Below are 26,504 nucleotides of genomic sequence, written 5' to 3' on the forward strand. Positions count from 1 at the left end.
TGTGTGTCAAAAGGTTAGTTTCTGAGAATGGATTTTGAGCATCCTGAATCAACTGAGTGGAATTCAGGATCAGTCAAAAGCAAGAAACCTTCTCTGGAGTTTGTCACACTGCTCCTCAATAATTCTCTACATCCTGTCGGATCTCCTTAATAATTTAGTGCATTTCAGGTCATGGACTCCAAGCCTTGTTTTCAGATCCAATGTTGCGATCCTCCATTACTAGCTTCATGTACACTGGCAAAATTTCTGCAACAAGCCTGCAAATCATCATCTTCCTCTAGAGCCAATCTTGGTAGCTTTCGCTGGGCAGTCTGATGAGCACCCAGTCTGGCTGCTACCTGAAGGCTGTGGTTAAAACGTTTGAAGACCCGATCCTTCGGGTTGATCCAGTCTTCTCGTCAGCTGACCAACACATTTCTCCAGATCCTGCATTTGGTATTTGGCCACTTTCCCAGCTGTTTAGCTGGTTCTTCTTCTGAGACCAGGGGTTGTCTTTATTTCTTCTTTGAGTTGACTTTATCGCCAGCTTCACCTGGGCAGTCTGAAGGGGTCTCATGTTATGCATCCGATGTCATTCCTCGATAGCACAAGAAAGGCACACACATCACGCGATCATCCAGGCAGTAAGTAGTAGGATTCCACAATGCTTGCCGTGTGAACTGAGCATTTGCTGGCAATTGGACATAGAAGGATCCTGAGTTGAAATGATTAAGCAGAGTATGGTTTGCAAGCAGCACTGGAAGGGGTCAGGTGGAGTCTGCAGTTGCTGATCAACACAGGAGATTTCAATTTCACAATTCAAGCAGGTCTTCAGCGCTGGAGTTTTCAACTCACACCCATAAATCACAGCTCACAAAGTTGTTTCTTGGAAACTTCAGGCGTGTCCGACATACTTTGCTTGCTGATTTTCCTTGTTTTTCTTCAAATGTTTCTAATGATCTCGTTCCTTCCTGGTCCTCGCCTATTAATGAGTCCTGTCAGGTGAAACACCTCTAAGACGTGCTTTCTATACACAGCATCCGACCTTTGGTAATTTGTATGGTATGTTTTAATGTAATTACTAATGGATTAATGTTTGCGTAAGATCCAAGAGATGTTTATGTGGTTCATTATTGACTCTTTAATTCGTTTAACTATGGATAACACATCGACTGTAGCCACTTTATTTTTCTTTATCCACCCTTACTCATGACTATTTCTGAGCTTATCGTTATGTCAAAGGTCCTGCTTTATGTGTCAATTCTTCTACATGTACAGTACATACATAATACAGAGAATTGAAACTGTGTGACTCTCAGACCCCTGGGTGCATACAAGATAACAATAAACAGTTAGAATATTAAAATACATATAAATACAGATTTAAATATAAAATACAACTCGACAAATGTACAAATACGGACATTAAAAAATTAAAAAGTTAATATAACTACTTACTCAATCCTCTTTCGGCCGCATGTGAAAACCATGAGGCTGTGATAAAATTTTGTACTTAAATGTAACAGTGGGCTACTTATCATTAAACTCCAAAATCTTCCTTTCAAGATCTCAGCAAGTTTCTCTCATTTTTGTTCTCTGCTTTGATGAAATTCCTTATGCTATACATCCAAGGAAAGATTATTTATTCGAGCTGTCGAATGAATGTATACATCTCAATTTCCAAAATTTTAAACCCTTATGACTGGTTTTTGTGGTCCAGGGTCACATTTGTGTATGATATAGAGAGAGAGAGAATTGCCCCTTCGTAATAAATAAAAAGGAATGCCATTCAGTAACAAATCAAATGATGCCTAATCAAGTGTAATGTCAAATAACCCATGGCAACTGATAAATGCTTAGAACTAACCTCTAATCCAAAAGAAAACATTGTTAATTATTTGTTTTATAGTTTTTCCCCAATGAGGACATCCCTGAAAGTATTGGTCTTATACTATAGTGTAAGTCAGTTATAAGCAGTTTTCGTTAATTCATCTTCAGTATTTGTCTGTATGTGCGCAAATGTTTATGTATACTATAGTCAGTTTACTACCTCGTGTTTTGTTAAAGGTAAAGATTATTTTGAAATATCTTCTTGAAGCTGGCTGTCAATGAACTTTTATTTTGAAGCCGCTCTAGCTTCACATTCAGAGGATGTAGGCGACAAACGCAAACCTGTGGACAGTTTTCTGGGCTATGTATGCGAACCCGAAGGCGAGTGCGATCAGCAGGGAATAACGCTTTTAATTGCCTTATTTCTCAAGTAACTACATCAGAAAAACAATAAATAAACCGGGTTGCATCTGAGATGTCAATTTGTACTTTTTATGCATCTGTGTGAAGCCAGCACGACAAGCTTTTGTGTTAGCACGTTGGCTAGCACGCCTTTGTTCCATATTCAGACCAGTGTGGCCATAAATTAGGACTCAGCCTTCAACATTACATGTTGACTCCGTATACAACTATTTTATTCAAATGAAACTCGTTGCATACTTGCGGGTATTGCATACCGACTTTGTTGCGGGGAGAAAATTAGCTGGCTATATCCTCTGTGTTCGCTTGTATGAATTGCGTCTTGGCTCGGTCGTGCATAGGTTGCTATGGAGCAGTGCGCAGCTCCGCGGTTCGAGAGCACAAGAACGCACTCTTCACCTCCAGACCCCGCGGAAAAGTCTGGAGGAGATGCCAGGGAGATGACGGTTAAGGACGCTACGAGTGTCCGGGATTTGTGGTTATAAGCGCGCCAGACGTTAAATGCCTCAGCCAGAGCACCTGCACGCCGCTCACACCTGTCACCAGTCTTTCTGACTCGGTGAGGAGCGAGGGATGTGAAACTCCGGAGCACGAGCGTGTGGGCGATGCGGAGACACCCTGCTTCAATGGTGACCTGGAAAAGAGCGCTGCTAAGGATAAAGTAAGTAAAGTTTTGTCTTTTGTCAGTATTTATCGATGTGCATGAGTGTGTGTTAGTTGTGTGAACAAACTAGAGATGCTTTGAATGGAGTTTTTGTTTAAATGTAAATTCCTTCAATCAGGACTTCTAGGCAAAGACTCTTGTTCAGCTTCTTACCTGAAAAGTGTAAACACTGTGATGTCATTTACTCAAGCAATGGTGTGCATTTGGGGGGGAGGGGTGGGGCTATCTGTTTGACTGACCAATGACAGAGTGGGGGAGTGAGTTGGGAACCTGTTTGAAAATAATCTCAAATGCCAACCATGCTTAATTTTATATGGAATATTAGAGTGTTTAATCTAAATTATATATATATATATATATATATCTATATATATATATATATATATATATATATATATATGTATATATATATATATATATGTATATATATATAAAGCAGTTTCAAGCCATGTGTTCTCTCAGAAATGTCCCATAGGTTTTTAGAATGGCAGTTTACAGTTTGAGGAAATGCATTACTTAAAGAGACTTTCATGTGTTATTTTTCATATTTGCATAAAATTTCTATTTTAGCAGCTTTATACACAGCAGTGATTTTTGAAGTATGAGTGTTTATCATTTATGTAACTTGAACATGTTTTCAAGTAAGTAACAATAACAGACCTTATTTCTCAAATTGAAATGATAAGCACATATGAAAATTCCCATGGGAAATTCAGTTTACCCTGGTGCGGGGGCCTAACAGTGGTCTTTAGATGTGTCTATAATTACAATATAGGACACCCTCACGTACATTTATCTAATTTTAAAATTGTCAGAAAATGGAAAATTGCAATCGTTTTTTTACCCCCTATTGTTCTGCAATATGCGAGTAAATGGCTTCTCATATGAGGAAAAAAAAAAGTAGGGTGGGACTTGATATTGTCCATCAGGAAGTTGATTGAATAGTTATTTGATAATTTCTGTGATGTCAAATGGGTAACAGGTTGCTGGTCATCAGAGATGAGATGTTGTTACAACATAGAGGGAGATAAAAAAAAAATGTGTGTGATTAAATGGGTGTGTTAAAAATTAAATTATTTATCATAAACCTTTAAAAATAGAAGTCGATTTTTTGTGGTGATTTTATTAGCAGTGTGAAAAGTAACAACAGATGACCTTTTGTGCCTTTGTAAGCCAATAAGAGAGAATTTCTCATCTGATGCATTTTATATTCATATGTCTTGATCTCACCCTTTTTCAGCCAGTCACCACTGAGGAAACAGAATCTGCTCCTGAAGACTCAAATGAGACCTCATCCTCGGTGGATCCCAAAGAACAGGAAGAGAAGATGGACGACTCACCTGCTCCTGAAGAATCGCAGAGCTCCTCCCCCAAGTTACCTCAGGAGCAGTCACCCTGCTCTTCAGGGATCAAGGAGTCCTGCCTAAAGAGAGGCGAACAGTCTCCTCTCCTGGGCACAACAATCGTCCCACAACCAGACTAACTGGTTTGTCTTCCACTGGTATCCGAAGGGTTTAAAACTTATCTGGGTGCGCTCGGAGCAGGTCCACGAGCTGGATGCCGTGTCAGAACTCGTAGAAGCGTTTAATGCATTCCCATACCCCACGTCGCAGGAGGCGAGCGCTCTAGCTCGAAAGTGTGCGTTACCGCCGGACCGAGTTAAAGCGTGGTTCATGATGCAGCGGGTACGTTACGGGATCAGCTGGGCTGACGACGACATCCAAGAGACGCGACGCAAGCTGTGGCACATTCATAAAAGAGCAGTAGCCGAAGAGTGTGTGGAAATAGACGACGAGGAGGAATGTTTAGGACGTGAGGAACCTCAGCATGTTTTTATATCACCACCTGCAGCAGTTGCCCATGTAGATCAGAAAGACCAGACGCCTAAACCCAGCCGGACTGTTCCTCAGCACATCATCAGCGACCAAAACCGCTTGCATTTTAGCCAGAATAATGCTTCCCAATCCAATAACGACATACAGCAGTTGCTCAGCAATAATGTTGTGTACAAAAACGGTCTTGCACCCACATCACAAGTTCCTCAAGTTAATCCCCAATTCCAAAGTGACAGTAGAAACCGACCACCACCTCACAATACTGGAGTCAAGCTGCTGGATTCATTTGGACGTTCATCGTACAACCAACACGCTGCAATGTCATACCCCGAACTTCCTGAGCTTTCACAGTCTCTACGCTGCTTACCGGGGGGGAAAAAATCGAAAGCACAGCTGATGGCCCTGCGCCGGAGTTTTGTACAGAAGTCTTGGCCATCCGACGGCGAAGTTCAGCGGCTCCAGAGAATGACTGGACTTAATCGGCGTGAAATTCGCAAATGGTTTGCTGACAGTCGCTATCAGCTTCGCAGGAACGGCAGGGCTTGGCTAGCTAAGCTCGCGAAGCGCAATCGGTCACTGCAGCTGATGCAGCAGAACTCTCAGAACGCGCTGGAGAACGATGTTCTACCGAGTGCTGATATTTACGACAATGACGAGGTTGATGACACGGAGGCGGGGTTTGAGGTTGATGTGGATTTGGCTGACGATGAGGGACCAGTCAGCCAATCGAATGAGACCAAGGAGGTAGCAAGCGATGAAGGCGAGTTTGATGACGGCAGCACTTCCGTTCAACAACATTCTGCGGACATCTCTCCCTCTCCTTCTCCATCTCCGTCATTCATCCGCGGCCGGGTAGAACCGAATGTGCGACTTCGTAAGAAGACGAGGGAACAGTTGGAAATTTTGCGGCAAAGCTTCCTGCGCTGCCAGTGGCCCACAAGCGACGACTACCTGATACTCCAGCAGAAGACGGGTCTGACGCGGACAGAGATCATCCAGTGGTACGGAGACACGCGTTATCATGTCAAACACAATCAGATGCGCTGGATGACCTCAGAGGAGAGGGAACACATCATCAATGTAATAACGCAACAGCAGAAAAGGGGTGGGAAATATTCACGGGGGAGATTTTCATTTGAGAACATGGGCTCAGGGTTGAGTTTGGGCGATTCTACGTTAATTAACGGAGGTGGAGGCGGCGAAGCAGCAACATGGAATGAACTTTTTAGAGGAAGTACCCCAGTTGTGCCTGAGGGTGAACTCTGACCTCAGAAGCAAAGTCAGTTTGCAATAGCATTTGTAGCTGTGCAGATAGGTGGAAATTGAATTCCACGTCACTGCCAAAGATGTTACACAAAACCTTTTCTTTCCCTCTCCTTTAACCTGTCTGGATATTTCCATCCCGGTTTAATGCTATGATCCAGGGCCTGGTAGATCCTCTCTCACAACATTGTTATGCAATATGTATCTCCAAAACTAAGCATCTTACTTGAATCAAAAATCTTTAGTATTAGAATATGTACCTTAAAGTAACTGAAACAAAAGGCACTGAATGACTGCACAATGTATTTTGTTTTGTAGCTTGTTTTATCAGAGTTCTATTCGTTGTGGTTCTCGGTGTGACTCAGCAGAGCGAATGCATGTGTGTTGCCATTTTCATGTTTAAGTTGTACTTCGAGCTTAGATATGTAGATGTTTGCTTTTACAAAGGTCAGTTGTATTTAAAGTTATAAGCATAACTGCAATCTTTTAGATCCACAGTGTGCTACACAGATATGTTTCTTTGATGGAAACACTATGCTGACATAATACTACACAATTTATGTGCTTGATTGCCCTCCCCCCCTCAATCAAAATATTTGTGATTTTTATTATTATTATTATTATTATTTGAAGACTAATTTAAAAAGTTAAGTAGTGTTGATATGGAGTTTATTAGTCTATGCATTGAGTAAGCTGACTATAGAGAGACTGTCCTTTTTTGTGCTGAAGCTTTTTGTACCAATTTGGTTTTACTTAATAAATTGATCTTAAAACGTTTTTATATTTAATTTTTCTTTTTCTAAACATTCACTGTTATGACAATTTCATATTTACATAACATGTACATTTGTTCATTTAGCTGATGCTTTTATCCAAAGCGACTTACAAATGAGAAAGACAAAATTATATAGTAGTCTATCACGTAAACATACTGAATAAAGTATTGGTAAAGTTAAAATAAACATTTATAAAGAAGGTCAAACACATAGAATAAGTAACACTGGGTAGTCCTAGACTAAGAATAATAAAAATAAAAAATAAAAAATCACTCCTTAAGGGCAGCTTTCATAGAAACAACTGGAGCAATTTTGCAGGAGCAATCTTCCATTAAACCAGCATAACTTCCCAATTTACAATAAAGTCACATTAACATAATTTAATGCATCCACTAACAAATAAATGCTGTTCTTTCGAACTTTCTATTCATGATTGCCACAAAAGTTTTAACATTGATAATAACAAGAAATGTTTCTTGAGCACCAAATCAGCATATTAGAATAATTTCTAAAAACGATTTGTAATGTTCGAGACTGGAGTATGGCTGCTGAAGATTCAGCTTTGCCATCAGTGGAATAAATTACATTGAACCCAAACATTTGAAGTGTGGTGTGTCAATTAACATTTGCCTAGATTAACTGTTGTTCATTTATTATACCTAATGCATTAATGTTAAAATGAACCTTAGTGTTGTTACCATATAACAATGGTTGCAAACATTTTAGAAAAAAACATCCCTCAGTTACATTTTTAGTGATCTCGGATTGATGTCCTAATTCTCTGGTTATTCCTTATACTCCAGTTATTCTCAATACTCTATAGGTTTGCCATGCTGCTGGGCTTGAAGAAGATCTGCCCCATGGATAATACGGCGAATGACAGCAGCAGATGAGATCAGTAATTGTCCAGCAGCATGGAGTAGAGTGGACATGACTCTGAGGGCCTCCCTAAAAGACAACAAAAGTGTAGGATACAATTCAGTGGCTTGAAAAAAGCTATTTTGTACAAATAAATAGTAAAACAAACCATAACAATGCTTAGAGTTTCCATCTGTATTCTGTTTACCTCAGGACTTTCTTTGGCCCCAAGCATTGAAAATCTGCACTGACAGAGTAGAGCCCTTGGAATGTGGCTTTCACATTTAGTGAGCCGAATACGTCTTTGGGGTGCGTACGGTAAAGATCAAAGGTGATCTGAGCAATGTCTTTTCCTGTACTTGGTTTACTCTCACCCGGTTTGTTTCCACCCCTTTGACGTAACTAGGAGGGATAGGTGAAGTTAAGATAAGGGAACTGAACGATACAAATGACACAATATAAGAAAGTTCTGTTTATACAAAATATTTCACAGGGATTTTAGCTTCTTGATGAGATGATAAGTATAGATGTGACATATTACCACCTTTCTAATGTGGATGAAGGCAATCAGATAAGTGAAATACCTGAAATAAACAAAAATACATACAGGATGAGGTTTCCAGGTCTCTCCGGGTGTCAGGGCCAGGAAAACAGTGTTGTCCGGCAGAGCTAAGAGGAACTCTTCTGAGTCAACCTCTGTCCCATCCTCTTCACACACCAAAGTCAGCACAGTAGATATCAAGAGAGCCTGAGCTGCCTGAGGTAAGAATCCAGTATAAAATGCTCCACAATGTTCAAATGTACAGCAATGTTTGTGATAAAAGACTGGTCATTGTAGGATGTCTAGAAAACTGGATGAGCTTTATCACAGGGTAGGGGGCGCTACACAAAGATAAAACCACTGCAAGATCCAAGAGGCAAGATTATTAAGCAATGTATACATCTAAAAGATCCTTTTAAGTAAGTGGCAAAACTTCCAGTTGAACGATGTTTCGTTTCCTACCTTCTCTTTGAGCTCCTCTAGAGTTCCAGCAGTGAGCCCTTTTTTGACTTCTCTGTCCCAGGAACACACTCTGAATGGACGCTGAGGGGGCGACCAAACCCGCCGAGACACTGACCTGAGAGAAAGAGCGATGGGGAATGAGGAGGAGGCAAAACGCCAAAGAAAAAAGAATAAGAGTACAAAAAACGGTTTTGTCAAGAGTCAGTGTAGAAAAGGAACTACACTTAAAGGAACAGTTAGCACAATAATGCTCAAATGCTTCATTATTTACTCACCGTCATGCTGCATGCCTCATTTGTGAACAAATTTTTCTTTTTATTTTATCATTGAATTGTCCAGTTCATAAAGTTTGTCTGAATAATTTGCTGACAAGTGTGTGAGTAACTTACTGATCTGATCAGCTCACTAAAAGCAAAGATTATCACTTAAACATCACTGGATTATTACTTACATTACGATCTGGTAATAACACAGAGCTATCTAATATCTTTTATAATACTTTGGTGTTTTTGTGTCCCTTTTGAAGTTTGAAAACAACAGTAGGCCTGCTCATATTTTAGAACTGCATGAATAAGAGCGACCAATGTGATTCTTCAGTATCTTTGTTTTTTGTTCCATGGTAGAAAGAGATCCATGGAGGTTAATAATGACAAAATAATGTCAAAAAAATATTTTTTCCTAGAATAATCAATGACTGCTTTAAAAGTGCGAGAAGCACAGACAGCACATGGCTGTAATCAGACTCTCTGTCTTATCTAAAGAGCTGTTAATGGAGTGAAACAAACGTTAAAGCCAAGGACGAGCACTGATAAAACCATTTAAACTAAATATGTCAGTATGTATATATTTACTAATAACTTTGATCAAATGTATATATGTGGCAGCTTCTTACTCCGATGATTCTTCTAAAGATGAATAGGTGTATTGTAAGTAACAGTACTGAATATCAACAAATGAATGTTACTTACTTGAACAGGGAGGCTGTTGTTTCCATTATGATCTGTGGTTGAGTTCTTCTGTCTGTCACCTCAGTGCCAGTTGTTTACAGTCTTTTCTGACTCTGTTTGACCGTTCGAAGGAAACTGGTGATACTGAGTCACAGCTGGTGGAGAATATCTTTTTGACAATAATGTGTTGTGATGCTAGCCAAGTGGACTTTGACACTGCAGGATGATTTAGTCTGATAGTTTGTGTCATTGGGCAAGGTCTCCTCTCTGATTGTATACTACAGTCAGAGCCAAGGTTTGAATTATGTAAGTGCTGAAACCATTGCTTTAATGTGTCTGTGCATCTTATTTATTTTTTTTTTTTCATCAAATTAAGATTGAAATTGAAGGCAGACAGACAGACAGATCGATAGATAGATAGATAGATAGATAGATAGATAGATAGATAGATAGATAGATAGATAGGTTATTAGTTGAAATTATTATGGAATGCATTGAAAGCATCTGCTTAATTTTCATCTGGATTCTACAGTACTTGAAATTAGAAGACTTTTATTTTGAAACTCAAAACAACTTCCTCAACTAAACGTCATATCAAAAAAAAAAAAGCAAAAAAAAACAAGGTTTAGTTTAAAACAAATAAAGCATGCCATATTTTCAAGATCAGTAGCAGCATTCAAATAAAATACAACTTTTACAAACTTTTATGCCCACTGAGTTAAAAAAAAATCGTCTTTGTACACGTAACACCGGAAACAGTATTTCGTCATTTTGGCGCGAGAAGTGTTTTCCTACCGCGACCATCATTACGTTCCTATAAATCATCAGTTGTTTTTATAAACGTAGCGTATTTGTTGTAAATATAGATCAAGGGACCGAAAGCTTAAGTGTTATCACATCGTGTTGTGGATGACTCCTTGTTTGAGCTGTGTAAGAGATTTTGTTGTTAAGTTTAGGAATCAAAGAAAGCCATCTCCAGAACCCCAGAGTTGTTTATTTTCTGGACGGACAGGACAATGAAAACAGCGAATAACACTATCAATGAAGGTGGGACTGCACAGTGTAGCTTGTAATAAACTAATATTAAAACGAGAGCTGTCGGATCGGCTTCAATGTGGTGTCTATGCATACTTTCTGTGCATATTTATTCAGTTCAGGTGTTTACTGCGTAACGCACGTCTAAATATAGATCTGCATACTAGAGCTTTAAATATATAGAGTCAGTTTCTGAATGTCTGTAGGGGTAGTTAACTTGACATTTTCAGCACTGAAAAGCCGAAATATAACCATATATGTCCTTATTTTAATGTAAATTTTTGCTCTCTCTCTCTCTGTGTGTGTGTGTATGTATATATATATATATATTCTCTCTCTCTCTCTGTGTGTGTGTGTGTATATATATATATATATACACACAAGTATGATTAATAATATTAAAAAGTTTCAGTAGTTTGCTTGTTATAAATTGTGTCTGGTGTTTTTTGTTTTCTTTTTTCAACAGATGCACCTCTACCCCTGTCAGCTCTGCAGCTTATTGCTCCACCTTTACGCTTGATGTCCGCAGCCATGTGGAAGGTGATGCTGCAGAGGGATGCAGTGCATTATGGGAAGCTGGAGGAGACCATAACATCACTCTGTGACACTGTACCTGGGCTGCTCCATTACAGACATCAGGCCAGGCTGACAATGGGTTTGCGGGCACTGGTGAGATTGCTAAAAAAGTACTCTCTCTCTCTCTCTCTCTCTCTCTCTCTCTCTCTCTCTCTCTCTCTCTCTCTCTCTCTCTATATATATATATATATATATATATATATATATAAATAAAACAAAACAATTAACCAACCAACAGCAGTATTTTTTTATTCTGCCATACTTTTAAGTGTCCTTTGGTCATATATTGAAACTTTATTGTTGTTTTCTAAGATTTTTTTACTTTTTTATAATCTGTAAATAGTAAAGATATTTCTTTACATTTATATCCTGCTAACCTTAGATGATCTTGGAAGAGCTTCGTCAGTCAGATCCTCCTGATGCTCAGCTTATCGTCCAGGAGCTGCACAAGCTGCAAGATTCCTTCATTCCCATCGGAAAGGTGAGTTTGGCCCTGACACTGGTGCAGAGTCTTGTTTGTCTCATCATGTTTTGATAGATTTAATCTCATCTAGCTTCTTTAGAAGTTAAAATAGTGTTCTTGCATATCATTTCACAAGAGTTACATGCACCAACAAGGACTGTACCTTCTTTTATCCTCAGAGGAAGGATCAAAAGGTGGAAGAAGCCAAACGCAACTTCCAGACCCTGGTGAACTCTCTCTTGAAGAATGCAGCAGCCAGAAAACAGTTCTTCGAGGTTAATAAATAAATAAATTTGAAGAACTGCTCCACAAATCCTCACCTACATCTCCCACCTGATATATGTTCATGAGAGTGCTTTAAAACTTTATTTTCATTTCTAGACTTTATTTTTACTTTCTATAAACATCTTAGATATGAAGGCAATGACAGAAGGCACTTCTAAATTATCTGTCACGGTTTGGTTAAATTTGGTAAATGCCTAAAAATCTTCAATTAATGCAAACTTTTATTCATGTGCACTGACATGGTTTTATCTGTGACTCCAGGAGGAATTCCATCTTCACTATGGAGAAAACTATGTGGCCAGTCTAGAAAAGCTATTGTGGGAGTTTCTAATTCGACTGGATAAACTATTACCTGTTCCAGATCTTGCTCAGGTATAATTCATAATAAAGTTCAGAACAAAACCTTTTTAGTTTGTAAGAATATCAGGTATATATATAAGTCATTCCATTGCTGTAAAATATTTTTGCTTTTGTTTGTTTTTGTAATTTAAGCTTCTGTTCATGTCATGAAAATAACCTTTGGTGCTGTCATGGCATATAATAAAGGAGAAAAAAAATTACATGTGAATAGTAATATTATTTTATCTTATTTTTTCTGAAAATTGTACATTTTAACCCTATATAGTTGGTAAAATTGTCTTAAATATTTAGGAAGAAGGAAACACTTTCTTGCACACTGCCTAAATACTAAAACAATGTTAAATGTGAACAACTTTCAAAAATGTTGTAATCATTTAATTAATGTTCATAAAAAAAATTTCCAAGTATAGTCCTTTACACACAAGATTTGCTTAAAAATTGCCAAAGTAAACTGCCTGATTAAAATAGTCAAATGCTGACTGCAAGGGCTAATGCTGCCATTTGGGACAGGACCACTGTTTTGTTTATGCTTAATGCTTACCATTTTGTATTGTGATGTATTATTCAGACAGTCTCATGGCTCAGTGGTGCCCCTGCTGTTCTGGAGGAGTGTGCGCGCTCTGCATCGCAGCCCCAGCTCCTCAGGACTCTGCTGCAGCATGAAAGATGCCTCGGACACCTCGGCGCAGGTAAGTCTGGGAGATAACTGCAGAAAGCACAAGACTGAATTCTTTTCTTTAATGCCCCTAAGCATCTGTCTTCTCATCCTCTGTTTTCTTTACTTCACTCTTTTTCAGCATCTCTTCTGTCGTCTACTGGTGACGCGATCCTCTCTTCCCTTTCCCTCCCTCTTTCGGGTAGAGTGCTGCAGACCATCCAGTCAGAATCCACTCGCTTATCCAACATGGTCACGAATCCCGCCCCGTCAACACCCAGAACCACTCGCAGAACAGCGAAGGAAACCCAGTCACAGGTCGCACCTGTGATTGGGTCCATTTCCAATGACACTCTCCAGAAAAACCATGAGAAGGTAGCAAGTTCAGGACAAGAAGTTGAAACCGCTTTGGAGATATCCAGAAATACCAGAAGCAAACAAAGATCATGTTCTGATAAAGAGATTTTGGAGAAGGATCCAGAAAAGGAGTTTTTTGTGGGGAATGTGTTGGTCACAGTGATCAGTCAGTCATCTGGCAGTGAAGTAGATGAAGAAGAGGTGGAGGCCAGCAAGGAAGAAATAAACAGTAGGAAGGGGAGTAGTGAGAGAGCAAACAAACTAGCCAAAAACATTGAAATTAAGAACAGAACTGGAAAAAGAGGGCAAGATGATACGAGGAAATATTCCACTAGAAGAAGCTCTGAGGGACATTGAGTCACAGAAAAATAAGCAGAAATGAGTGCTCTCCTCATTTCCTGCATGAAGCGCCAGCTGAGAGTTGTCATTCCCAGATTAAATGACAATGATCTTCCTGTCTGTCCGAATCATTTATCTTCTGATGAGAGGGAAAACACGAAGTCTCCAAGCCAGCCCGCTTCAAAAGACCGTGTGGGAAACAGTGACCCTGTGATGCGCAAGAGGAAATTTATTGATTTGAGTTCAACCCCAACGCCGGAGAAACGCATGACTTTAGCCGTCAACAGACCGTAAGAACATGATTTCAATTTACTTTAATATTATAATCATTTGAAATCATTATTATAATTAATTATTAATTTAAGTTTTTGTTAAGCTTCATTCTTATCTGAATTTCTTATCCCTTAAACTTCTACTTGCTCTCCGTGTATTCCCCTTGTTCTGCATCTTCCAGTCGGTAGTCCAGGTAAGTAAAAAAAAAAAAAGTTTTTTGGGGGGTTTTATATGCCAGAGGTGTAACTTTTAGTTTCTCGTTTATTTTAGATACCCCATCTCCCTCAGTTAAGTCATCAGATGACATAATTGGCGATTCTGATGATGAGAGAACAGACAGTGTCAAGAGAAAGGTTTGTAACGGCATCTGCATGATTCAGACAACCAAACAAAAGTCTTCCGCTATGTAGAACCAGGGACTAGAGTGTAGGATTAATCTAATTCAGCCTATAGAGCTTCTCAAGAGAGTATTTGCACAGGATTTACAGCAGGTTCTTGTGGCCACATACACACTAGCTTAATATAGTTGTTACTCTACTTGTGTTCTGCACTTTAGTAGTTATGCTTAAGTCCATGTTAATGTCATTCAGGACCAAATTGAGCAAGTAGTTATTAATGCAGTGACTTCGCTCTCACTGAAAGCGAGTCTGCAATGTGTGTCTCTTTTCTCCAGGAGTAGTGTTAGCAACTCACAGAGAAGGAGGTACGTGTCTTTCTTTCTAAATCTGTCTCTACACCTTAGTTGCTTTCACCAGCCCTGCGGTAGATCACAGAGAGATGTTTGTGTATTATAAACTAATATCACAGCTACAGCAAGTACACAAACATTTTGTTTAGGGGATTCACTTACGCATGTTAATGAACTTTTCAGCCTGAAAATTTAGCTGTGTGTATGTGGCCCTATAAAGTGTTTCAAACAAATCATGTATGTTCTGTTAGAACAGCATACTCCATATTGCATAAAATTGACGTTGCACAAGGTTATTGCATTAAATGTTTGCTGAACAATATGTAAGTGATCATTTACCAAAATGGCCTTTAAGATATATATTGTCCAAATTCTTGATTCTAGGGTTAGGTTTAATATGTGCCTGAACTGTGAATCTGACTTTCTTGAAATTTCCTGTCAGGTATTCAGTCAGCAGTATTGCAAAACAAAGAATGGTACGTATGTGCCCACACTTCGGGAGTTCTGGAATCCTGTCTTTTGTTCCACTTCGTCTCCTGGAAGCAGACATTGATGCACTTTTGGAACATCATTCTTGCTTAAAGACTTTGATGCTGCACTGTTTGCTGTTATAGATAATACATGTATTAGTCATAAGTCTTAGATTTTATAAAAAAAAAATAAAAACAAGGTCTTTGCCATGTAGTACATTTGCAACCAAGGAAACCTACCTGCTTTTAGGAAGTGAGCATTAATAATTATAATCATTTATTTTGATTTATCTGTATCATGTTGTATTATGTTGTTGTTATGTGTAATATTTAAATAAAGAATTGTGTTTACCGCTCTATGTATTTGCTCTTTTTAAGGGAGATTTGTAATTCTGAATAACGTGCCCTCCATCAGAGGAAACTTGGAAATATTAGGAAAATGCATGACATCTTAAGTCATGTAAGCTTCTATTTCTGTTACGTGTCAACATTTTGTATCATTAAAATCTAAAAACAGTAATACCAGTATTCCCAAATGACTGGAAAATTATACATCAAAAGATTAAATGAATGTGATAAAATCTGCAAGAAATCATTTTATTACATTTAAACATTTGTAAATGTGTTATGAATTTCTACACCAGCTGTTACAGCTGTGTTGGGTCACTGAATCAGAAGGTTTCTATCTGATGTACCAGTAAATGATTACTGTTAGTGCCTCCATGCCGCTCCTCTTACAGTCTGCAGTTCATGCCTCCGGTTACAGTGATGGTCTCTCCGGTGATGTATGAGGCTTCATCTGAGCACAGGAAGGCAATCACACCACCTATGTCCTCTGGCTGTCCGAGTCTAAGAGATCAAGACATTACATAAGAATCAGGTTTCCTTCACCAGAAAGCAAAAAAAATGAAAGCTTATGAAAAGCAAAGGAATAGCTTGTGGACAATTACTGCAATGCTACCTTACAGGTAATGGATTTTTTTTTTTTTTTTTTTTTTTTTTTACATTTAATAATAAAAATCATACACTTTAGCTATTAAAAAAATAAGATGCATAAATTAAATGTTATATTTTTTGTGATGCATAATGCTAGTGGCACAATTTATTTTCCTACTCGTGCTAATGCAATTCTAGATATGATTATTCAAGCTCCACTTTGCTATTAGTTTAAAAACAATTTCATTCATTGTCTTGACAAATTGTACAAACCTTTTTATGCTTGTCTGTTTCAAGAACTCTTCAAGCACACCCTCATTTTCCCATAGCTACAAAAGAACAGAAGCAAAGGGTTATGCAGACAAACCTTGTAAAGACTATAATTGATGTTATAAATTAAAATTAAACTTAAGACGAATTTCCAAGAAGCTCTGAAAATGAAAGCCGTCAAAAATATGTAGGAAATCCTTACAGCAGCACTAAAACGTGTCTTGATGATGCCAGGGGCGACACAGTTGATCCGGATGTTACTGTGGGCGAGATCAGGAGCCAGCGCTCGAGTTAAACCCAGCAGGGCCGTCTTACTCACACTATAGGGGCCCAGACCCTAGGAGTCAAAGAGTGACAGCAAGGTGACCTCTCAACTCGTGCTGAATGAAAAACAGCAGATAAAGTTATACCCAGTTAAAGAAACCACTTTAGTGCTATCAGTTCTTTTTGACAAGGTGTGTTGCATGATTAAACTTTACATAAGAGCAAGTAAAACACCATACTTGCATTGGCTGGTACCCTGCGACTGAAGACACAATCACAACTGACCCACCCCTGAAAATGAAAAGGTCCTTAGTTAGGCTCCGGTATAAAGTTTATTTATAAAAAAAAAAAAAAAAAATTATAATATAATATAATATCCCCTCCACCCCCCTTGACTTCTCACCCTCTTTTCTCCATGTGAGGCACAACCAGTTTGGTTAGAAGGAAAGAAGCCTTCACATTCACTCCAAGTATCTGTGGTAGACATAAAGCGAATGTCAGTACTGAAAATACCGATTTTCTTCCCCTATAGAAAAAAAGTTCATTAAGGCTAATGACTTGTCATACTTTGTCCCAGACTTCCTCTGTGGATTCTAATATGTTCCCAAAAAACGGGTTCACCGCTGCATTTGACACCAGTATGTCCACACCGCCACACTGTTCAATTGTCTGCAACAACAAAGTACATAACAGCAAAGTTCTTCACCAAATATAGTATACATTAGCAGGTTTGCACAGACCTTTGGGTTCCATATAACATTTGCGTATATTCCCCAATACGTTTACTAAATATTGACTAAAAAGAGCGATAAAGGAACTCCTCACCATGTTAATGAGCTTGTCTCTATCTTCTGCTTTCCCCACATTGCATGTGGTGCCTATTACTTTTATATCTTTGCTGCGCAAGAGTGACACAGCCTTGTCAACGTTGGCCTGGCGTCGACTGCTCACGACCACATGTGCCCCCCTCCGACCCAAAGCCTCCGCAGCTGCGAGCCCAATCCTGAGAAGATCGGTGAGCGCAAGGGTCTGTCAGCATGTTATGCAAGTATTTAGGATGCATCTTTACATATTTACTAATGTTCTAGTAGTGTTAGAGGCGGTGTGTTTTGTGCTGTGACAGCTACACACCCTTTTCAAAGATATGGAACTGAAGTACAGTTGGACAAGAATTGAAATAAAAGATCATACCCATCTGTGGATGCAGTTACTATAGCAACTTTTCCTGACAAATTCTGTGGTACGTGATGGGACATCATTCTTCTGCCAGCAACAGGATTTGACCAAAGGCACCTGGTTACAGCCTTCAACATTGTCTTGAGAAAAGCAGAAAGAGAGTCTGCATAAATTCTACAGCACTATGTAGAAAACTGGGTTAAAGGTCATCTTGGGTACAGATACACAGAATAGTTTTCCCGTTAACATTAATTACATTTCTTGACAAATATTTTAAGTTAAAAAGTGTTTCTGTGAGGTACTTCAGAAACCATCAAGTTATCCTGCTTAAAAGTTAATGTTACTTAAACAGAGCTAAAGGTTAACTGCACAACAACACATGAGCCAAGAGCGAATCATGTTCTTTTAAATCTTGATAAACTGTTAATATTATAATTGTTAAGTATAGCTTAATAAGAAGAAATATAGTTTTACCTACGAGCTGAGAAGGTCTGCTATTCTGGTGGCACTTTGCAAGTAATAAAGATCAACGGTCTCTCGGACGTCTTTACCGTGGAAATATCATAAACTAGTTACGTTAAGGTTAGATTGTGTATTCTGGGTCTGAGAAAGGGCGGTGATAAACGGTCCGGAAGTTGTGTCGTATTGGACTGGACAGAAACTTCTGAATAAGACTTATCCTGTTTCAATGCATTCTTGATTTTATGTGCAATTCGATGGGTAGTAATGTTTCTCTGGTGTTATTAATCAGGTGTAAACTATTGCGAAAACCGCCAAGAAGGAAGTAGAGCGTAGATTCGATTCTTGCGTGGTGCCTGTAACTTTTTACAGCGCTGGTCAGAACTGACCAATCACAGATCAGTGTGATTACCGGATACCGATTGACTGGATATTTTTATATATGGTTTCATATAGATTTATGGACCATATTTTTTATTTTTATGTCCAGTATTAAGAGTTGGAATTAACTGATTAAATGTTTTACATTTTGGTGTACAAACGTACCCAAAAAAATTGAATGCGGGTCAGTGGAGGAATCAGCGCTCTGATCCATCTGAGCCCTCACGCGCCCTCTGGAGGAAGAGCTAGTCTCAAGGAATATTAATTAATTAAAATTAAAATTAATTAACCACTCATTATTAAAAATCCACCTTATATATTAGTAAAGTATTTTATTTCAATTAAACTTTGAAATATTGTAGATTGCATAGATTAAATTAGATTAAATTAAATTAAATTAAATGTTCCCTCCTGGTGGAATGACCTGCCCAACTCAATCCAAGTCCTTAGCCATCTTCAAGAATCGGCTTAAAACACATCTCTTCCATCTTTATTTGACCCCTCTAACTTTTTCACTCACTATTCTAATTCTATTTAAAAAAAATCAATCTATTTTCTTTTCATTTATTATACAATTATAAAAAAGACCTCTAACACTAGCTTGCTCTATTCTTTTTCTATTCTATCTGTTTTCTTTTTATTTATTATATTATTTAAAAGCCCTTGCTACGTATTCTGTGTTTAGGCTAACTGAGACTTGTTATAGCACTTATATATCATTGCTCTTTTGTTGTTTTTGATTGCTTCCATTGTCCTCATTTGTAAGTCGCTTTGGATAAAAGCGTCTGCTAAATGACTAAATGTAATGTAAATGTAAATTGCATAGGATTTATACAATCACAGCTTTTACTGTGTGCTGGTTTTGCACTTGTACCTGTCTTGTGATGTTCTTAATTTGATTATTGCAGTGGTGCTTTTAGTAAAAATAGGATATGGTTGGAGCTGAACAGAAAAGTCCAGTCTTTTCCGATCACTTGCACTTTGCGAGGTCAACAAATATTTAAACAGCACTATCAGATACCTTGGCAGCGACCCTGTCCTTCTGTTCTAAAACAAAGCTTTGTGTTTGTTCAGTGCAGTTCCTGTTGTTCAAGGTGTGCTACACTTGTTGTAAATCTAAAAGCATAAAGAAACTTGGTTACGGCCTGTAAGATACCACTCTGTGGAACCTGTCTCAGATAATATGACATTTATTATGCTAAACATGTTCAGTTTAGATAATATAATCACCATTAATTGACTTGATGGATTTTATGGACATTTTTTAATTTAGACACTAAAAACTGAAGTACATTATTATTTAATTTACACTGATGTCTTCATTTTGTCTAGCTATAGCTAACGTTTTTGAACAGTATAACCCAGCATATTGTTGAATTAGAGCATGTATATTAACACACAGCCACTGAAAGTAAATTCATCATTAATAGGCTACGTCTATTACACAGAACAACAGAAACGTGACTTAAAAAACAGTGCAATCTACTCTTCACAAAGGCTTTTCTTCATCACGGTTAGTATACACTTGTATGTATTTTATCATACTATTCCTTTAGCGATGTTATTTTTATTTAAAAGTGATTGAATACCACATTGTGCAAATCACACTGAAATAAAATGATACTATTTTTTTTTAAGGTAAGTGGTTGCAAACAATTTATTTTAGCTACATTTAAATAAATTTAGTTGAACTTCAAATAAATTTGTTTATTTAAATGTAGCTCGAATAAATTGATTGATTATTCTTAATTTTTTTAAGCTTTTAGTAAATTCAATTAATCATTTTTTGCATTTGCACTTTTGTTTTAGCCTTTTCTCCGGTCTGACAGAAACATCCTAAGAAATGTAAGAGGAAATTCCTAGCCTGTGTAGTTAGTAAGATATTTATACTTCTTTAATGTGAATTTGGTCAGAAGTTTACATTAGAGGCAGCTGTAACCAGAAGCAGCACTTGCCAATGTTTGTAAAAACAAATAATATACAGACAGAGACAGACATGAAGACAGACAGACAGACAGAGACAGACAGATAGATAGATAGATAGATAGATAGATAGATAGATAGATAGATAGATAGAAGAGAAAGAAACATGATAGAAAGACAGACAGACAGAGACAGACAGATAGATAGATAGATAGATAGATAGATAGATAGATGATAGATAGATAGATAGATAGATAGATAGATAGATAGATAGATAGATAGATAGATAGATAGATAGATAGATAGATAGATAGATAGATAGATAGATAGATAGATAGATAGATAGATAGATAGATAGGTAGATAGAGTCCTCCTCTAGAGGGCGTGATACACTGTAGGAGTCGTGCTGTGTTGGGCACATTGAGGGGGAGCGACCATATGCGCTCAACTGTAATTCAAAACCAAGAAGGCCAGGGTAGGGCGAAGCCTGGCGGAGCGAGACGTGTACCTCCAAAGAAAGAAAAGAAAAATAGCAGCCGTGCATTGCAGTCTTTTAAGATATGATTTGCGACGTTTGACTCCTACTTTTGTATTTCCAGATGGTTTTTCTAGACATGTGAACGGTAAGACGAGCATTGCTTATTTAGTTAACATTTTACACTGGCTGATCGGCGCTTGTTTGCGTCTTTGTGGCTGAATTAAAATGCATCCCGTTTTTTGAAAGAACGTTATTTATATGCCTAATGCCTTTGGCACAGGTTTATCCGGAGAATTCGGGCTTTTCTTGTTTTCTTTATTTTATTTCTTCGTTTGTTTAGTTCTCTGTTTGTCTTATTGGGGCTCTGCTGCATAAAAGAAACCTTGAGATGTTTTGGATGGAAAACGAAACGTGGCTTAGGACTGTGATTTTTATTTCTTTTTCTGTTGCAGCCTGGGTGCGGTTTGATTTGCAGAATTACTTGAAATATGCTAGGTAAACAGGATTATAATTTGGCCATCTTTTTAATTCAAAAACATGCTATATATATATATATATATATATATATATTATATATATATAATATATATATATATAGATGTTATCCTGGACTCCTGTCTGAAAGGGGACCAGTGTCCAGCGTCCTAGCCATTAGTCGAGGCGGCTGTCCAACAGCTGCTGAAGTGCTTTTTAGTTTCATTTCCTTTAAAACTAGAGAAAAAAAAAAATAGATACTATATATAAAGATAAACGGAACGTCCCTCCACCTATGTTAACTCATATACTAAAGTTATGATATAATTTACCCCCTTAATCCTCTGTCCCCTTATAAAGGGTGGGTACAATTTAAATACCACCACATTACAGCTGTACTTAAAAGTTACCCAAGCCCCAAATTCCCGTGAAATAAGATCTTTTTTGGTGGAGCCCCACAGCTGGTCTGACTAGTTTAGCTGCTGCAGCTGACTGAAAGTGAGCTCTGTATTACTAACACACTACTAATACTATTAAGAATTTATCTAAACTGTGTTTATTTTGATCCGCAGCAGCTCGACGGGATGTGATGAAAATCACAGATTGCGAAGGACGCAAAACATCATGGTTTTGAGAAATTAATCTTTTGTTGTGGATCATCGTATTTACCACCAAACTGCACAGTTCAGGTTAATGGAAAAACCAGATCTGCAAAAACAGCAGTTGAGTGGTCCCCACAGTGCACATTGGGAACGGGATACAGTTCTGTTGGTGAGCGCCATGGGCGAAGACCTAACACATTCCAAAAACTGACAGAACACCAGTTTCAATCAGGTCCCTACGCGGTAGTGTGGGTGCAAGTCACCATTGTAAACACTCTCTGGTGTCCTGTCCCTAAGATTTATATCCACTGCTCGTATGGAGGGGTGAATAGGGGGAACTGCGGGAGCTCAGCTTGCCTGCGAGCCAGCACATCCCCTGGGGGGAAGCTAGAGAAGTGTACAGCCATGGAACTTTAGAGGTATATAAAAGGGTTGGAAGGTGATGAAAAAAGGCCCTAACAACCTGGTGCCACAGATGCTTTAGCCCTCCCCCCACGAGCTTCTCCTAATATCAACAAACACAGCGCCTCTTTTCCCGAATCAGTTAATTCTCTCTCTCCCATAAGCACAAGACCTATGAACCTTTACTTATGCATTCTCTCCTATCAATCAATTTGATTTTACCCATGAAGGCAGAAGTGTGGTGCCTCTGAACTACAAAAGGACCTTGAGGCCAACCCATTACATTCGGAAACGTCCACTCACTCTGAACTGTACGGCTCATATGCACTGGCCCTTTTCCGAAGGCATTTAACTGAGCAGTTGTCCTTCTCTAGGGCTTTAGGTATGCCAACTAATTTTAGGATTCAGCAATTAAAATTTCTGAATGTACTGACGCCTCTTTTACACTTCTTAATCTAAGCCCTATTTGTGTGTTCTTTTAAATGTTTAAGCTATGAGAACTTAGGTTTTTTTGCATAGCACCATGGCCTTCCCAATCGCCCTTATGTGTTGTGAGAATTTGCTAGTGCTGTTTGTTTAAGTAAATGGGCAAACAAACTGATTTGGTCACACAGGTTATGGATGTCCACCCTGGGTGCAAGGGCCCAGGTTAGATCCTCTATAGTATTGCCTTTTTTGATTTCCCCAGTACTAAGACAATGCAGCTCAACAATTGGCACCAGACCAATAAATGTCAGCTGAAGGCTCAAAATAAATTCAAGTTTAACTGAGTACATTGACTTTAAACAACAGTGGCAATTAGCATGTTTGCGAGCAGTCCACCGAAAATCTATTGCTTCCGTGCCATTCCCAATTGAAGGACTTCGGTTTACAAAGATTTTCTTCTGTCTGTCTCATCTTCTTTTTTATTTTTTGGCAGGATTTATTCTGTTTTGCCTACCATACATTTAAATTAATCGCATTTTACAGCTGCTTAATCCCCAAGAGACATTACAATAGAAGAACATGAGCACTGTCAGCACACAAAGCCCAGCAGGATTCATACGAGTACAGTTGCTAGTTTTATTTAGAAAGCTTGAATAAAAAACTAAACTATTCCACGGCGTGCTTTATGTCTTTATAGCTGTTTTATTCCACCAAGCTTTGTTTGGTGTCTTCTTCACCTGATAAGTTGTTTTTTATATTGTCTTGTAGACGGTGCTTGCCAAAGAGCAATTTTTGAACAATGCCGCATGAAAGCCCAGAGGATTTACGCGTTTCGCAAATTTGGTGCATCCTGTGGGTTCTGGACCAGGAGCAGTACTGGCGAGACCGGGGGTGGTGGTTTTGCTCCCTACATGGCCGCCAAGGCAATTGCGCCCCAAAAAGCCACACCGTTTACGCCTTCCTGTCCCGAACTGCTCAGGACTCCGGCTCCAAGCGCATGGGACAGATCCCAGACGAGATACTAGTGTGGACTCTGTCCATCTATCTACGGGCCAGCAGTGCAGTGTAAATGGGACTGATCACTAGAAGAGCCAGATTGGGGTGTAATCTCTCAAGCAAACCACCCAGCATTATCTGAAGGGGTGTAACCAGTCAGCCCCTGTCGACTGCTCCTGTCCACCAGCCAGTTCCTAGGAGAGCTGCGTCACTCTGAAGGAGGAAGACCGACGATCCGCATTCTAGTTCCGCGAACCAGGCATCGTCCCAGACTGGTGCGATGTGGGTTGCTGGCAGCACAGCCCCCCGCTCACCCTCACTTAGAGGACGGGGTGACGAGTCAGGGACCCTCTACCAGACTCCAACCTCACCTGCGCCAATGGCAGCACAACACAGATCACAAGGTTGCACGTGGCATTCCGATTCCAGGTGTACCTGAACGCCAAGGTGCTGTATCCCACCAGGTCTGCAGCTGAAACAGCAGGGGAGGCTAATATTTAAGTCCCACGGGATTCAGATGAGCTGGTAATTCTACATGGATCCCGCATCTTGATGCCAATAGAGCAGCTGTCCGCTGCGTCTACACAGTGATACAATTTAGATCGAGACCCCTACAAGTGGTGACCCCAGTGCCAGGACAAGTGTGTATAGGGAATCGACTTCAAGGACTTACGGATTGGATTGCACCCAAAAGCAGCCCATCTTCTTCTAATTGTCCTCCTCCAATTAAGACTGACCAGGATGCCCTCAGCGATTCGTACCAAACCCCAACCCCACCGGGTGCCAACCAAATCCCGGACCCTATCCCCCAATCTGACCGCAAAACACCCCACGGGACAACTGTAAGTAGTGTCCTGGAGCCTCAAACACCAGGACAGAATCCTAAACGCCTACCACACCTCCCCCACGTCCCGAGGACTCCAAAAGGTTACTTCTTCAACTTTCTCCCGTTGGTCGACGGAAAACTGGCCCAGGTTTTGCCTGAGAGAACATCCCTCTACTCTCGACAGGGCTGCGGACAAGCCGGATTGGTCACCAGGGTCCCCAACTTGTGGTTCGCAAAACAGCCGTCCTCCAGGCCCTCCTATTAGAAGTAGTGACAATGAAATGATTTTACTCCAGTCTAACTCGGTTCCCCAATCAAACCCAACACTGTAACCCCTGCAGACCAAACATGCGTGAGATAAGCAAGTACAGGCCAGAGAGAACAGGAATCTAAACATGGGACACAAGCAAGTGGACGAGTTGACCAAAGATGGAGAGAGTGCACAGTTCTCAGGATGAGAGACTCCAGTGAGGAGGTGAGCTAAATGAGAACTTGATTGGGACAAGATACAATAGGTTGCAGTTCTGCAGAAGACGAGGTAGTTTTCTCTGAAGAAAATAGTGGAGATTATGCCCATGTTTAATGCGTATCCCTGTGTTCTCCTCAGGTGTATGATACACCTCCCACAAAATAGGTGGCAGCATTTCCAAATTATCCTGGCAGTGGGCCTTGAGGCGGAGGATGCTTGGATCTATAAACAACCCCTCGTGCTGTAACATCTACACACCGGGGACCAGGGGATCAGAGAGTGTAAGAAAATCCCAAACGCAAAAGGCACAGGAACCCTAACATCGAATTACATTAACAAAAAATCCAAAGACAGAACAGCATGTTGATCGTGATCGATCTCCCATACAATAAACACAGTTGAATGAGGACAGAGGTGTGCTCTTACCTAGGGAAAACTCAGAGCAAAGATAAGAAATTATCCCATTTTGCAAGGTCTTTGGGAGGCAATTACGCTAGAATTCTGTGTGAGGAATACAGGAACCAGGGAAAAACTTAAGTTTTTTGTTTCCTTGTGAAATTTCAATGCCCCCTCTTTTCATAGTCTCAAATCTCTTTTGGAAATGCCACGCACATTAAAGTAGTTACATCGAGGTTAATTGCATCTTTGGGAGCCTAAAGGGGACTACACAATGGTCAATTAAGCTGGGGATGGTTAAAAAATAAAATGCTAATGCAATGTGTCTTCACTACTGTTTAACAGTTTGAGTATCTTATGTTAAACAAGGCTGTATTGATGTATAAAAGATATATAATCAAAACATTAACATTGTGAAATATCATTACAGTTTAAATTAGTTGTTTTCTTTTAATATATTTTAAAATATAATTGATTCCTATGACACAAAGTTGAATTGTCAGCAGACAGTCTTCAATGGGACATGATCCTTCAGGAAATCATTTTAATAAGCTTTTTTGATGCTAAAGAAAAATTCTTATTTTTCACTGTTCAGAATTCTTTTTGATGAATCAAAAGTTCAAAAGAATGTGTATTTGAAATTCAATTGCTAAAAAATCATCTGCTTTTACCCCAAATATCAGAGGTTTTTTACATTTTTACACACAATCTCCACATTTTCACATAATCTCTCCTCTTTGTTTTTCTCCTCTTGTTGTTTTTCTCTCTGTTCTCTGTTTCTCACCTCCTCTCACTCCTCTCCTATTCCTTTGCTTCTTAAACCACACACCTTTTTCTCTGCTGCCATGAGCTAATCCCATGCCAACACTCCTTTCTCTTGTCTCACACACAAGTCCACAGCAGTCTGTAGGGTTAGGGCAGATCAGCCAGACCCATGTGGCTATATTTCT

At 39.2% G+C, this 26,504-nt stretch overlaps 3 protein-coding genes and 1 pseudogene across 4 annotated transcripts; 2 read left to right on the top strand and 2 right to left on the bottom strand.

Moving 5' to 3' along the window:
* Positions 1 to 2,525: 2,525 nt before the first annotated feature.
* LOC122137890 lies at positions 2,526 to 6,768 on the top strand (annotated as a pseudogene).
* A 170-nt stretch (positions 6,769 to 6,938) lies between these two features.
* LOC109092933 (cell death activator CIDE-B-like) lies at positions 6,939 to 9,754 on the bottom strand. The gene is made up of 5 exons (XM_019106648.2): positions 9,597 to 9,754; positions 8,629 to 8,743; positions 8,233 to 8,382; positions 7,834 to 8,027; positions 6,939 to 7,715 (listed from the first exon to the last, which is right to left on the bottom strand). Exons 1-5 carry the CDS (start codon positions 9,620 to 9,622, stop codon positions 7,577 to 7,579), a joined length of 624 nt encoding a protein of 207 aa, XP_018962193.1. The 5' UTR covers positions 9,623 to 9,754; the 3' UTR covers positions 6,939 to 7,576.
* A 564-nt stretch (positions 9,755 to 10,318) lies between these two features.
* Positions 10,319 to 15,434, top strand: LOC109092932. The gene is given in 10 exon segments (XM_042726894.1): positions 10,319 to 10,622; positions 11,077 to 11,279; positions 11,569 to 11,667; positions 11,829 to 11,924; positions 12,196 to 12,306; positions 12,863 to 12,983; positions 13,092 to 13,935; positions 14,053 to 14,111; positions 14,189 to 14,271; positions 15,049 to 15,434. Coding segments are annotated over 10 exon segments (1,758 nt in total). The 5' UTR covers positions 10,319 to 10,591; the 3' UTR covers positions 15,160 to 15,434.
* Positions 15,435 to 15,659: 225 nt separating this feature from the next.
* On the bottom strand, positions 15,660 to 18,413 carry LOC122137891 (dehydrogenase/reductase SDR family member 4-like). Of its 2 annotated transcripts, none has more exons than XM_042726896.1 (9): positions 18,201 to 18,413; positions 17,738 to 17,862; positions 17,372 to 17,549; positions 17,114 to 17,215; positions 16,950 to 17,020; positions 16,786 to 16,837; positions 16,485 to 16,619; positions 16,286 to 16,341; positions 15,660 to 15,925 (listed from the first exon to the last, which is right to left on the bottom strand). In XM_042726896.1, exons 2-9 carry the CDS (start codon positions 17,857 to 17,859, stop codon positions 15,811 to 15,813), a joined length of 831 nt encoding a protein of 276 aa, XP_042582830.1. In that variant the 5' UTR covers positions 17,860 to 17,862; positions 18,201 to 18,413; the 3' UTR covers positions 15,660 to 15,810. The 2 variants fall into 2 exon arrangements, with proteins under 2 accessions (XP_042582830.1, XP_042582829.1); XM_042726895.1 differs by having other exon boundaries at positions 18,197 to 18,412.
* Between the last annotated feature and the right edge of the window lie 8,091 nt (positions 18,414 to 26,504).

The sequence above is a fragment of the Cyprinus carpio genome, chromosome B7, assembly GCF_018340385.1.
Source record: "Cyprinus carpio isolate SPL01 chromosome B7, ASM1834038v1, whole genome shotgun sequence".
Classification (NCBI taxonomy): Eukaryota; Metazoa; Chordata; class Actinopteri; order Cypriniformes; family Cyprinidae; genus Cyprinus; species Cyprinus carpio.